Raw genomic sequence first — 14,167 nt, 5'->3', positions numbered from 1 at the left:
TTAAGCCTCCTCCATGTACTTCTTGTTAGTGAACTCTGCTTTTAGCAGAGGCTCAAAGCCTCGTTTTCTCCGCTGCTGCAGGTACAAAACGAAGATAAGCGCAAGCACCAGGAGACCCACGAAGACGCCGCCAAGGGTGGAGCCCATCACAAAGATGGTCGCTCCTCCATCTGTATCTGTATGGAGTTGGGGGTAAAAAAAGATAGATTTGTATCAACAGTTGTACAATGGTGGAAAAAAGTACTCATATTCTTGACTATGTAAAAGTATCAATAATGTAATGTAGAAACACCCCGTTGCAAGCAAAAGCCCAGAATAAAACATTTACTTGAGTAAAAGTACTAAAGTAATGGTTTCAAAATGTACTCAAAGTACAACAAGTGAAAGCAATCATTATTCAGAATCTATTTCACAAGTTTTCAAATGTATAAAATGTATAGGCCTACAAATCTTTTGAAAATGGCAGGTCTACAAGTTCACAATGCGTGAACTTGTAGAATGGCTAATTTCAAATGGTTGAAATGTATATAGGGCTGAAGTGGGTAATGCATGTTTTGTAATTGCGACCGAAGGTCGCAGTATACCATGAGAAATATCACAGCTTGTCCGTCCTTCAGTCAGTCCTTCCATCAGTCCTTCAGTCAGTACAGGAAGTGATGCCACATGACAAAGCCTCATCAAAGATCAAACCCTGGATATCCATACTGTGTCAGTCAGTCAGTCAGTCAGTCAGTCAGTCAGTCAGCACACATTTTTACAGTCTATGGGTTGGTTCCCTTGTTGCTGTGACATCACAAGTGATATCACAGGTGTCATCACCTATGTAAAAGTCTATATGGGTATCCCTTTTATGCCTATATATGAAGATCCCTGATGTCACTGGCCAGATGGCAAAGGCATGGCCCATATCTGTGTGGCTGGTTCAGATAGGGATCTCCATGTATGGGAATAAAATATATTGTATGTATATGGATACATATATTAATATTAATAAAGGATATAATAAAATAAAAAGTCCATATATGGTCATTCCCAGAAACAAAATCCCTTTCATGCCCAAATATGGAGATTTCTGACTTGCCAAGGCCCTGCTTGGCTTTACTAATTAACATACGTTTTATGTCCATATATGAAGATCCCTGTCCCAATGTCAACAATAAGGACATATCTGGGAATGCCCATATTTGGTAATGCCCATATATGGGCATGTTTTGACATAAACATTGTTGACTATCATGCAGGGGTCTCCATATATGGGTAACTGGTCCCATATACATCACTAGCCAGATGGCCAAGAATTGGGCGAGGTCGCATGTCGCCCTGAGGCGTCTTACTAGTAATAATTAAAATCTACAAAGTAACTGGTAACTAAAGTTTTCAAATAATTGTAGTTGAGTAAAAAGTACAGTACAGTATTTGACTCAGAGATGTAGTGGACTAGAAGTAAACGTAAACTGAAAATTGGAAATACTCCAGTAAACTGTATTTAAGTACTGTACTTGAGTAAATGTACTTAGTTACTTTACACCACTGCAATTGTAAAACCAATATTTAGTTGTTGTTTTTTTCCTTTCTGTTTTTCAGGCGTTGAGCTGACTCAACATTCTGTCCATTGAGTTAAAAGGATTGCGTACCATCCAGGGCGGAGATGGCGTAGGCATATCCCAGCTCCTCAGCGGGCAGATATATCTCCTCATTAGTGACAGGAGGGAAGAAAGGACACATGTTGTAGTCCCCGTTGTGACCAATAGGGGCCATCTCGTCTGGGTAGGTGGCGTTTGTCGGAATGAATCTCTTCATCCACTCGTCAAAAATGGCATCTGTGAAAGCGTGGAGCACCTAAATAGAAAAATAAATGTGTAATTGAGAAAAGTGCTGGTTTTTGATTTGTACACAACAGAAATCCTCAGAGTTAATTTACATCTGAGAGTGTACACTCTTAGCTCATTCATGACTGATTTATACTGCACTTGGCACTGAAAATAGCAGATCTACAGTACAAGGTCAATACGTGCGATGTTTTGACGTGTTGTATAGATCTGGTATTTTCTGTGCAGGACACCGGCACACAACTAAGTCACACTTCAGAGTGTAAGCTAGGGTTAAAGAAGCACTTAAGCACTTTTCAACATTATCTTCATATAATTGTTCCTCATTAAAAGGCTCAAATAAAAGATAGTGCCATTTCCATCAACTTGCTCTGCGTCTCGGAGGTGGGCTGTGGACAGTTCAGAAACCTGCCTATCAATGACATTGTTGGTGCTAACAGGCTCTGTGCATAACTGTAGTCCTGGCCTGGGTTTGCAGAAAGTGGCATGCCCACATCCCACCTCTGAAATGCACAGAAAGTACACACACACATGGTGCCATAAAGCAGGGGGTCCTCAGAGTTACCACAGGGGGTCCACCAAATCTTTGAATGAAAGGATCATTGTTTTTTACATTAACCACTTGAACCCTAGCGTCCCTATTCTTTTTTTTCTACATTTTTATCCCACAATTTTGTAACCCATTTTTTCACCCAGTGCTAATTGCCTATGTAATCCTGGGCTCTGCACTCCCTCTGCCGCGCCTGGGGAGACAACGGACTGACCTTATGCTTCCTTCTATGCATGAGGAGTCCAAGTTGCTTCTTTTCACCTGACAGTGGAGATTTCCCTGGTTTAGACGTAGCATGTGGAAGGAACACGTTATTCCAACCAGTTCCTTTCCCCTCCATCAGGCGCCCCGGCTGGCCAGGGGGAGGCATTATTGAGACCAGGATTATGTGCATGTTTTTGTGAGGGTATCAACCCTAGGAGACACGGGGAGAACATGCAAATTCCACACAGAAAGGCCCTATCGCCAACCCAACCTAGGGTGTGGGAGCTGATGACGCGGAGGGAGGAACACGCCGCCAGCGCCCACAGCGTCCCCTGGCGGGAATTGAACCCAGGACCTTGGTCAAACATCATGAAGACCCCTGTCATAAAGTATTAGTGAGGATCAATTTAACAAATTCATGTTGAAAATGGGTAAAGTGCTCCTTTACCCACTTAAAACCTATAATAGTGGACAGTAGTCCTCTAGGGCCCTATTTGGTGTGCTCAGATTTTCCCTTAGACACCGAACCTGTTTGCCGAAAATAGCTGATCTACAAGCTTATGGATGTGTTGTGAGCTTGTAGATCTGCTATGTTGGAATGTTGCGAGGGTTCAAGTATTTGAAGTAACAGGAATCCCACTTGCCAGGAAGATGGGGTCGTTGGCAGCAGAGTGGGGCAAAGAGCTGGTTCCACTGAGGAAGGAGTGGACCAGATTGTGCAAGTTGTTGACCGATTCATCCAGCTCTCCATCAGGTGTCTCGTAGCCCTCCAGAGCATTCCTGTGATTGACACAGCAGATACAAGGTATTGATATATAGTAATATTTTTCACAAAAAAAAAGAGACCCTGCCCTTTTATCCGTCTGTAAAAAGTGCCCTCTCCAGATCATGAATGCAGTTTTTACTATGGTGAAAGAAATGTAAATGTCCTCTTTCCATGCCATACCTGAAGGTGGCATTCAAGAGAATTGTCTTGTCCAAACTCTCCTAAACATGAATACAGTAGCTTATGTTGAAAGAATTGCCCTCTCTGTGTAGAAATCCATGCCGTTATGCCAGATCTCCAGAATTCACTTGATTATTTCTTGATCAGTGTGGTATCAAGAAATGAAAATAGCAGACCTCCATTTTCGATATTTCCACTAAAAGGCCCTTTTAGAAATTTCAGCCCCTGCCTCTATCATTCTCTGCACGTCCCTGCTTCTTGATAAGTGTTGTTTTTCTTTATAGGTAGTAGTACATCACCAGAACCAAAACAATGTAAAGTAAAACGGTTTGATGCATCAGTCTACACTACAGTATATATCATAAAGTGTTATTCTAATCATTAGGGCGGTGGTTTTCAAAGTCCAGTTTCATGCTGCATTCACACTGGCAGATACAAAGTTACAGTCTACCATTCATTTTCAATTGAAGCCAGCGTCATCAACATACAAAGTGACACCTGATGTTTGTAGCTGCTAAAAAAAGCTATAACAGCTACAAAGCTACAAATAGGTTAAGCTGGCTACGACTTCAGATACAAAGCTATACAAAGTGACAGCTAAGCTGTGTAGCTTTTATATGTGTGAACACGGCATCAGAGTCCTGTGACTGCCAGAGGTCCCTGAGGGCATTCCGAGCGTGACCACACCATCACAATAGTTTAAATATGAAGTCATCAGTGGTGTAATTACTCAACTGTATAAGTAAGATCTTTAGGTACTTTTACTTTACTGGAGTATTTCCAATTGTCTATACTTTTACCACAACATCTCAGAGGCAATATATATTTTTTAAACTTTAGTTACTAGTTACTTTGTAGATTTTGATTATCATTACAAAATATGCATTAACTACCAACCAAAAGATCTTTCCATATCAGTACAGAATAATTTGAAATGAGGGTCCATATGTCACGACACAGATTGAAAACCTCTGCACTAGAGAACCTAAAAAAGAAAAAGAATTACACACCTAAAACTTTCAGTAGAGTTGGTGAAGTATGGAGGGCTGTCAAATTCTGGGAGTCTGAGGCAACTTTTGACATCATCCATGGTGGGCAGACTCTCGTTATTAGTATTCTCCATTCTACCTCTCCTAATTAAGCCCTCTTCGGTGCCGTTACAAAGAGTCACCAGCCGGTTGTAGTCATCCAGACTGGAAGGAGAGACAGTGTTCAAATGAAATGTCAGTCAAAACATGTCATTTTCATTTCAGTGCAATGCTGTTTTAAAACCAACTGTTTTTTTTTTTTCTTCCTTCCTTCATTAACAACTTAAACCCTATACTTCATAGTCCCTTAAGGGACAGTTTTTGGCCCCCTCTTTTGTCCCCTTTACACCAAATGTCTTTGCCAAAAATAGCCAATCTACATTTGTTGAGCTTGTAGATCTGCTATTCTTTTCCGAACGTTCGCCTAACTATTTTAGAAGAATGCTTGCTTATTATTTATGACATATACCATTACCCAGAATAGACCCGGTTCGTGTGGTTAATACTGTATGTATATATTGTACTGTATAACAGTGTTTCACGACCCAAAAGAGATTAATAGCAGACCTACAAGCACACAACACGTCACTTCGCGCAGTGTTGCGAGCTTTTAGATCAGCTATTTTCACTGCTTCTTAATTATTATATTTTTTATGGAATTTCTTAGATTTATTAGTGTTTTTTTGTTTTAAAATGTATACAATTATTGAAAAATAAATATTAAAAAAAGAAGAAATATATATATATATATATATATATATATATATATATATATATATTTATGTAAGGGGAAAAAAATATTTTGACTCAAGTCGTGACCCATAAAAAACAAATGTGTCCCGGCCCACTGTTTGGGAAGCAGTCCAGTGCAGTATGAGGTGTCACTGACCTGTCACAGACCACGCTCCAGTTGGAGAAAATGGACATGTTACTGATCAGGGTGGGGTCTTCTGGGCTGGGTCCCCCAAGGAGATCGTCAGTGCACACGTCACATTCCGCCTCCCCTGTGGCAAAGTTCCAATAAGGCACCGCAAAGTTCTCATTGCCAGTCAGTCTCTGTGGAGGCATAATACAAGTTATTGTTATTACTGTTTATTCATTCTTTACTTTTTTAATGGACCTTTTGTCAGCCTTCTGATTGGCTCCAGATCAACCAACCAGCTGTAGGGATGGGTATCGTCTGCGATACTTTTAATGGTATCGATCACATGACGTCGATACTATCGAGTATCGGTTCACGTAAAAACGAACAATACCTTGTTTCGATACTCTTGAACGCACCCCTGGCAAGTCGCATCTGTAACAGTTGGGCTACTGAGAGTTTCATGACTGCTTTAGTAGGCTACACTCGTTACTGTGGAAAATAGCCGACAATAGCCTATAATGTTTATTATGATGATGATTATCCAACGCCTATAGTCTCCGCTCCGCTCCGCCACACATGGCTGAATAACTGGCTTAATAACCTATTTTGGTGTGTAAAATAGCCCATAGCAAAAGGCAAATAATAATTATAATAATAATAAATAAAAAGTATCGAAAATGTTATCGAAAAGGGTATCGTATCGATTCCCAGGTATCGAAAAAGGTATCGTATCAATTCAAAGGTGAACGATACCCATCCATAACCAGCTGGCTCCTTCTGTCTTGTTCGGCCCTGATTCCGCCTCATTCTGGTTGCTTAAACTCTGGTAAATATATTGCTTATATAAAGTAAATATGTTTTATATATGTTATGCCCAGTCTCTATACTTCGCCCGAGATGTTCTTTTTGACTGAGGCTAAGTTTAAAATAATAATTGAATACATTAAATATCAATACGAGGCAACTACTGTTTCAATGTTGTTTCCGACACTGTCATGCTTTGTTTTTCAACAGATGACAATTACCTGCAGCTCTCTCTCCAAGCTAAGTAGGTGGTATCTGTGCCAAGTGATGAAGGCAGGCCCTTTATGAGAGAAATCAATGGCCTTGAATGGACGCCCTGGTCCTAGATGCAAAAGCATTATAATGTATTAACAGCATGAAATATTCCCATCAATGAATAGTTGTTGTTGTTGTTTTCACATGAGAATTACTGTTAGATTTTTTGATATAGTTAATTAGAATGTATAAAATTATGTAACAAAACAAAACAAAAAAACAATAAAATCTCAATTCTGCCAAATCATTTACAAACCTAGAAAGTTACCTAAACACAATATACAGAGAAACATTCTGTAACAGCATTATAGGGACATTTTAGATTTTGAGGTGATCCAATTTTATTTTATTTTATTTCTATTAAATATCATTGTTGTGTTATTTGATCTGCTTGTATAAATCTACCAAACTCACTGAGCGATCACCTATGATCTTGGTGGATTTACAGGAGCCGTACAGAAAGGATAACAATAATGAAAATAGAGAGACAGTCTGTCTTCATGTAAGCTCATGTAAGCTCAAATATACCCTTTCCATTATAAAGTTGTTTTTCTGCTGAACAATGTTATCAGAGAACAATGTTTACCAAGAAGAGTGTCTCGGACGGAGTAGTAGTGTTGCCAGACAAAGAAGTCATAGATGGAGATGTTGACAAACTGTGGATCAGTGCCATTTGTCCCCAGGATCCCCAACCAGTGCTGGGTGGCAATGACATAGTCTGGGTGGATGGTGACTTTAGACAGATCCAGCACATCCAGGAATTCCTGGAGCTCCACTTCAGTCAGAGAGTGGATGTCCTTTCTCACGACTGGGGTTTTTCTCACGTCACAGTTTGCTCCTGTCCAGCCAAACTTGCACTGGCCACAGTCAAAGCCTGCATAGTTACCTAAACATATGCAGAGAAACAATATTTTGAGGGATAGTTTGTATTTTGTTGTGTGTTTAAAATAAATCTGTGTCGATCATGTTATGTGATCTGCCATTGATTGAAGACTTTATTAGAAGTTTGCATAGGAAAAGGTACAGTTTCATGACGGTACAGTTCACTGGTACAAGGTCTACTAAAAGGAGATCCATGAAAAGACTAAGCTTATTTCCACAGGAAACCATTAAAGTATCTCATATAACATTGAATGACAGACAGCCTTGATAGCATTATACAAAACTCTATGGAAGAAATCATTTATCATCTCAGCTGCTGAGGGAAATAGTACAAAATGTTACTTGCTCACCAATACACCTGCACGTCTGGTTAAAGAATTTAGTTGGCCACCTCTCTCTGTCATCAACGTTTCGCATGCGGTAAGGTCCTCCCCAGGGTTTGGTGTCCACTCGGATTCTTAAGCAGTTTCCTCGCCCTTGCAGACGTCCGCACACATTTTCAGGATCAGAGCCCAGGACAGGACAGCATTGTTTGGAGGTGATGCCTTCTACTGTACAACAGACTCTGGGAAACTGAGCCTGGGTAGATTCGTGCTGGAGGAAAAAACAAAGCAGGCCCAAAACCAATGCCTTCACCCTTATCATTGTCCCCTTTCACCTGCTGTAATCAGCCGTGGCAAATCAGTTTGTAAACCAGTGCGATGCAATAACACAGTCAATTAGTTCCTCCAGAAGGGCATGGAATCCCACTATGTAATGGTCCTCTGCTGTGGGAATCTTCAAATTAGATAGTGAGTGATAGCCTTAAAGTCTGTGGAAAAAATGCACAAGGCAAAAGTACACAAGTGTTCCAGTTAGTTACATGCACATTTTAGAAGACCTCCTACTGTATCTGTGCTGGCTTTTAGTACTGCTGGAAAGGATTAAGGCAATAGGTCTTGTGATAATCACCTGACAGCCCAACTGTGATCTGGAATAACACCAGAGTAATACAGTACTGTTGTGAATGCTCTCAAGCAGCTCAAGTTGTTAGTGTAGAGTCAATTAATCAAGCAGCTATTTAAAACATCTGAACTTTCACTGAACTTTCACTGAACTTTCACTGTAGATGTGAAACATAGAAATTATTTTCATAATAAAAATACAAATTTGCTTCAATGTATCTGCTTTACATTCCCTGAATCAAATGCAAGTCTCAATAGAGCGATTACAGTTCCATTTTTCTTTTACCAGTTTTAGGACGTTGCTATGCTACCAGGGCCAGTTCAAGGATTTTACACACGCCTAATAGAACATTAATGTGACGCTAATCCGCTCAGAAATGAAAACACACTTGTCTGGGGCATACACACAGGATGCATTGTGTGTACAGTATATACAGGAATGTTCTTGTATCGAAATAATACATTTTAATCTAAATAAATCACTCTTTGTTATAACAAGTAACCACTCCATTGTATGCATAATTCTTCATTTTAATGTTCACTCAAAAATAAATGTGTGTGTGTGTGTGTGTGTGTGTGTGTGTGTGTGTGCGCGCGTGCGTGCGTGCGTGCGTGCGTGCGTGTGTGCGTGCGTATGTACGTGCGTGTGTGAATGTACTTTAAAGTGCTTTTTCCAAAATCCAAACTCTGAGGCCTTTCTTGTGACTTAAAGGTGACCAGTGACGTTAATCACTTGTGTTGTCATCATGGGACAAGAAGACACGAAGAGTAAAGTTTGATTCATATCTCGTGTGGGATGACTAGCCAATATATCTGAAATTATGTGTTGTGTTTCTTAGAATTTCCCTCTAAAATAAAAATAAGAAAAAAGACAAAAAGGTTTTGGATAACCAAGCAGTCTTTGTTCAGATGTAGGAAGTCCACACACATCAGGGCAGGCATATGACGCATGGGACCTCAAGTGCTTCTGCATGCTCCCCCGTGCCCTATCCGCCTGATGCATTCCTATGGTCAGGCATGTGATAGTCTTAGTCCCTGTTCAACCACAGAAGAATGTGTATTCCTGAATTGTGAACTGTACCTGCTGCCATCAGAGGTGGCGTGTTTGGAGGGGACATCTGAAAGATCATTTTGTATATATATAATAATACACTAAGACTTGTTTTGCCTAAAATAAAGGGTTTTATTTTTTCATTATCACATCATTCAACCTCGGTTCTCACCTCGAGGATTACGTTTATATTACACTGAAAAGTGGCATGTGCTCTGGCTCTCAGGCTCTCTAATATTTAAAGTCCTGCTTATTATTGTAGGCCTATATAAGCAGTGTCATGAACCCATCAGGGCATTAATTCACACGTTGTGATGCATTGTGAGCGTGGAGCTCCTCTCAACTCCACTTGATCTGGATTGTGGTAAGTGGTGATAATATTGATAGATCTGTAGAAAACTGTCTATTCTTATGGATAATATTGATATCTGCATGCCATCAACTCATAGTGTAGCATTCTGGGCCCATCATGCCAAGCTCTGCTCCCCCAGTCCTAGCGGCTGACCTGTATACTGTGTTTCTTCTCACTGTATGTAATACTGTATAACAGTGGTTCCCATACCTTTCAGGTCGAGACCCAAAAGAGAGAGTAGATGTTTGCCCGGGGGCCAAAACTAGTGAAAATGGCAGACCTACAAACACAACACTGCATAATGTTCTGCCTTGACACTGACACATACTGTTTACTAGTGTTTATTAAGTATCAACAAGTTAAAATGATTTATAGCTGAAAGAGATTGAATCTGACATTTCCCATGTCAAATAATGATCTTTGGTTTAGACAGCTGACAGTCGTAGGACCAAAATGTTCTGAATTTACAGACGCCTTTCAAGACAACAAGATAACATGTCTCACCAACAACCCATCCTATGAATGTGACCTTTGCTGCTGGTCAATATCAGAAGTGCATGTCCTGATAAGAGATACTAACCTGTCTGAGATGACGTCATCTGGACCTTGACTTGGCCAGCCGGCCTACAGACCCCCTCCATTCTCTGTCATGAGTCGATAAGAACTATGGGAGTATTTTTACATCTGTCTCGTGATACATTATGTGAAACAATGTTCATACTGGAGAGATACCACCATATTTGATTGTGTGTACTGTTGTTACCTCGTCTGTTTTGAACTACAAAATATACTCTTATTCTTTGTGGAATTATTCTGTGTTTCAAGGGACTAAGATTTGAGACTTTTTATTTATCATTTAAATACCCATCATATATAATGACACATATGCAAGTATCTGAAACAATAATAGGCCTATATATATATATATATATATATATATATATATATATATATATATAATCCTGTGCCCGGGGGGTGTGCATGTGTGCATAGTATCTAAGGGATTTAATGTAGTAAGTAATGTTGGTGTGCCCGTTGGGCAGATCTTTATGCCCATATATGGTGTGCCATGTTTGGAGTGCTTGTTGGGCAGATCTTTATGCCCATACATGGTGTTCCGTGTCCAGATCAGTCTGTGATGTCAGTACTATGACGTCAGAGTATGACAAAGTAGCATGCAGACAGGCGGTTACCATGGCGGCGAAACTGTAGTATCAGTGATGTCAGCATGCAGTTGGTCAGACGGACGGACAGACAGACATTTGCTAAATGAATAGTTTGCTAGTAGATGCTTACAACAGGAGAGGATTTGGTTATCACTCACAAATATTAAGGGGGTATAGTACTGTACCATCAAAATGTACTTCAAGCTCCAAAAGTAAAAAATAGCAGATCTAAAAGCTCACAACGGGTTGCGATGCAAAGCGTTGTGAGCTTGTAGATTGGCTATTTTCAAATAGCCTATGTAAATAGGGCTGAAGTGGTTAAAGGTTTAATACTATAATGTATATCTGCAAAGTAACTAGTAACTAAAGTTTTCAAATAATTATAGTGGCGTAAAAGATTTGGATCCGAGATGTAGTGGAGTAGATGTAAAAGTATCGGAAATTGGAAATACTCAAGTAAAGTACAAATACCTCAAAATACTTAAGTACAGTACTTAAGTAAATATACTTAGTTACTTTACACCAATAGTCTTTACTATATACAGGTATGGATCCAGAGAAAGGCTTTGTGTACGCCTACAGTATGACCACAGAGACTTTAGACAGACATCAGGCCTATACTAGAATGGTTCACTGCACTTAACAGGATTAGCAAAGAGAGAGAAAGAGTTCCTAGAAAAGACGAATGGAATGTCTTTGAGGAAATTACAGTTATGCCAATAAATAGAGGGGATGAAATGAAAGTGTGATTATGAAATAAATGGTAATGGGAAAAGCAATTCTCAAGCAATTTCCACCATTTTCTATTTATTTACTGTACTTATAAGTACAATTTTTAGTATAGTACTTTACTTGATTATTTGTGTTTTCATATTTCAACGTCAAATATTGTACTTTCATGGCCCTTGCAGGGCGGCACTATTGCCCCCTGATCACATGACTATAGAGATAATGCAAAAGTGTGATTTGCGTGATGCCAGGACAAAATCTATGAGTAATATAAAAAAAATGTGTTTTGCAAAAATCTGCCGAATGAAGGCTCTATAATAGGCCAACGTGAAAAGTGAGGCATTTCTTCCTCCAACTAGTTAGAATGTGCGTGCAAAGTTTCCCAGCAATTGCAGGATTTGAGGCATTTTGTTCAAATTGGACCACCCCTGCTAACTTTGAAAGCCAATTTTAGCCAATCAGGATGGAATATGAAAAATTGGACAGATCCGTCTTCTATCACGGGATCCCAAAGTTGGGGTCGCGACCCCACATGGGGTGATTTGATACTGATCACCTCATGATGATCCTGACATGATACTGATCATGATCCTGACCATGATACTGACATTGGTGTCCGGGTAAGCCTGGTTCACGAGGCTAGTGTCCGGGTAGCTCAGTCGGTAGAGCTCTCGCCTTTGGACCACAAGGTCATGGGCACCGCCAACTCAGTGTATGAGTGGTAAAGTCATGCGGCTAGTAGGCTACTGGGAGCTGATGGTAGGTGTGGCACTCTACCTCAGCAATCCATCTCCCAGGGGTCTAGCTAGCGCATTGTAACGGGGAAAGACTCCCGCGTGTTACTGGCTGATACCAACAATAAGCCACTCCCGACCTACTTGTTGATTGATTGATTGATTGATTGAAGACTTTATTAGACGTTTGCATAGGAAAAAGTACAGTTTCATGACGGTACAGTTCACTGGTACAAGGTCTACTAAAAGGAGATCCTAGAAAAGACTAAGCTTGTTTCCATAGGAAACCATTGAAGTATCTCATATAACATTGAATGACAGACGGATAGAACACAGTAGACTACTATGCAGTAGATATAGTCAGGAAAAAAATGGGAAAACAATTTAAAAAATAATAAAATAAAAAAGAGGGGTAATAAAAAAATAAAAACATACAGTAAGTAAATTCAAAGAGGGGTCAGGGGAGGGTAGGGCTGGACTATGTTTGTTTTTACCAGTTGCGAACGGCTGCGAAGTGGTTTCAGGGCGATTTTAAAGGATGCTAGTGATCCACGCTCCTTTAAGGCCTTCGGTAAGGCGTTCCACATTTTTGTGGTATAGCAGAAGAACGAGTTTCACCTTAACCTTTATAAAGTATTTTACCAGGTACATGGGTATCTTAGTGGTGTAGTGTATCTTGTACACCAGGCCCATTGCAATTTGCTGTACTCTGTCATCTACTCTGAGCCACCCCACTCTTAACTGGTGAGTAGCGGTGAGGTGATTGATTGATTGAAGACTTTATTAGAAGTTTGCATAGGAAAAGGTACAGTTTCATGACGGTACAGTTCACTGGTACAAGGTCTACTAAAAGGAGATCCATGAAAAGACTAAGCTTAATTCCACTGGAAACCATTGAAGTATCTCATATAACATTGAATGACAGACAAATAGAACACAGTACTATGCAGTAGATATGTAAAGAAAAACAAAAAAGAAGACAGTAAGTCTAAAACAAACAGTATATACAAAGAAGGGGCAGGGGAGGGTAGGGTTGGGCTAGGTTCATTTTTACCAGTTGCGAACGGCTGCTGCCTCTAAGTGGTTTTTCAGGGCAATTTTAAAGGATTCTAGTGATCCACACTCCTTTATGGCCTTCGGTAAGGCTTTCCACAGGTGAGTCTGATAGGGAAGGTTGACATGATACTGACATGATAGTTGACAAAAGAAATCCGGAACTGTAGTGAAAACATGCCTATAAACTTACTGTATATTTCACCCTTTCTGTCCTTGCTTGCCTTTCCTCTCTCCCATCGAACTCCAAGCTTGAAAGAAAAATGGTTGTTATTATGGCAAAAGAAATTACACCTAGGCCTATTTGAGATTTATGTAACCACGGTAACAATGACAATTAGGTGAGGTAACTTCCTGAACTGCACCCCTCCCACCCCAGTGTTTGATGTTGGTACTGCTGACCTGGCTGCTGACAGCTGTAATAAAAGCAACTACTGTATGTTGGTTTAATCCAGGTTGTTACACTAGATGATTAAGTAGTCATAAAGTCACACACACTTCATTCATTCTTCCCTCCCTCTCTCCTCCCGTTCCTCCCTCCATCCATTATTTGTATTCATTCTCCCCTCCATCCTCCTCTTTTTCTTCCCGCACTCCATTCCTCCATCCTTCAATTTAGCCCTCCCTCCACCTTTCAACCACCCCTTCATCCATTCCCCTCTCTATCCATCCATCCATTCTCCCTTCCTTAAATCAGCTAAAACTGTTTGTCCCTTCCACAAAAACCCCTGGCCATCGCTCCCAGATTCCTCTCCTCCCTCCTTGCCCCCCAAGC

At 40.3% G+C, this 14,167-nt stretch overlaps 1 protein-coding gene across 1 annotated transcript; it reads right to left on the bottom strand.

Annotated features, from left to right (window-relative positions):
* Positions 1-8,008, bottom strand: dct (dopachrome tautomerase; the record flags this gene model as incomplete). Its single annotated transcript, XM_080752805.1, has 8 exons — positions 1-176; positions 1,635-1,839; positions 3,228-3,363; positions 4,540-4,722; positions 5,447-5,613; positions 6,448-6,548; positions 7,068-7,367; positions 7,714-8,008. 8 exons carry the CDS (start codon positions 8,006-8,008, stop codon positions 1-3), a joined length of 1,563 nt encoding a protein of 520 aa, XP_080608931.1.
* Between the last annotated feature and the right edge of the window lie 6,159 nt (positions 8,009-14,167).

The sequence above is a fragment of the Nannobrachium achirus genome (genome assembly GCF_963921795.1).
Source record: "Nannobrachium achirus genome assembly, chromosome: 22".
NCBI classification, from domain to species: Eukaryota; Metazoa; Chordata; class Actinopteri; order Myctophiformes; family Myctophidae; genus Nannobrachium; species Nannobrachium achirus.
Note: the sequence above shows the minus strand (reverse complement) of the source record. Positions and strands in the feature narration are given on the sequence as shown.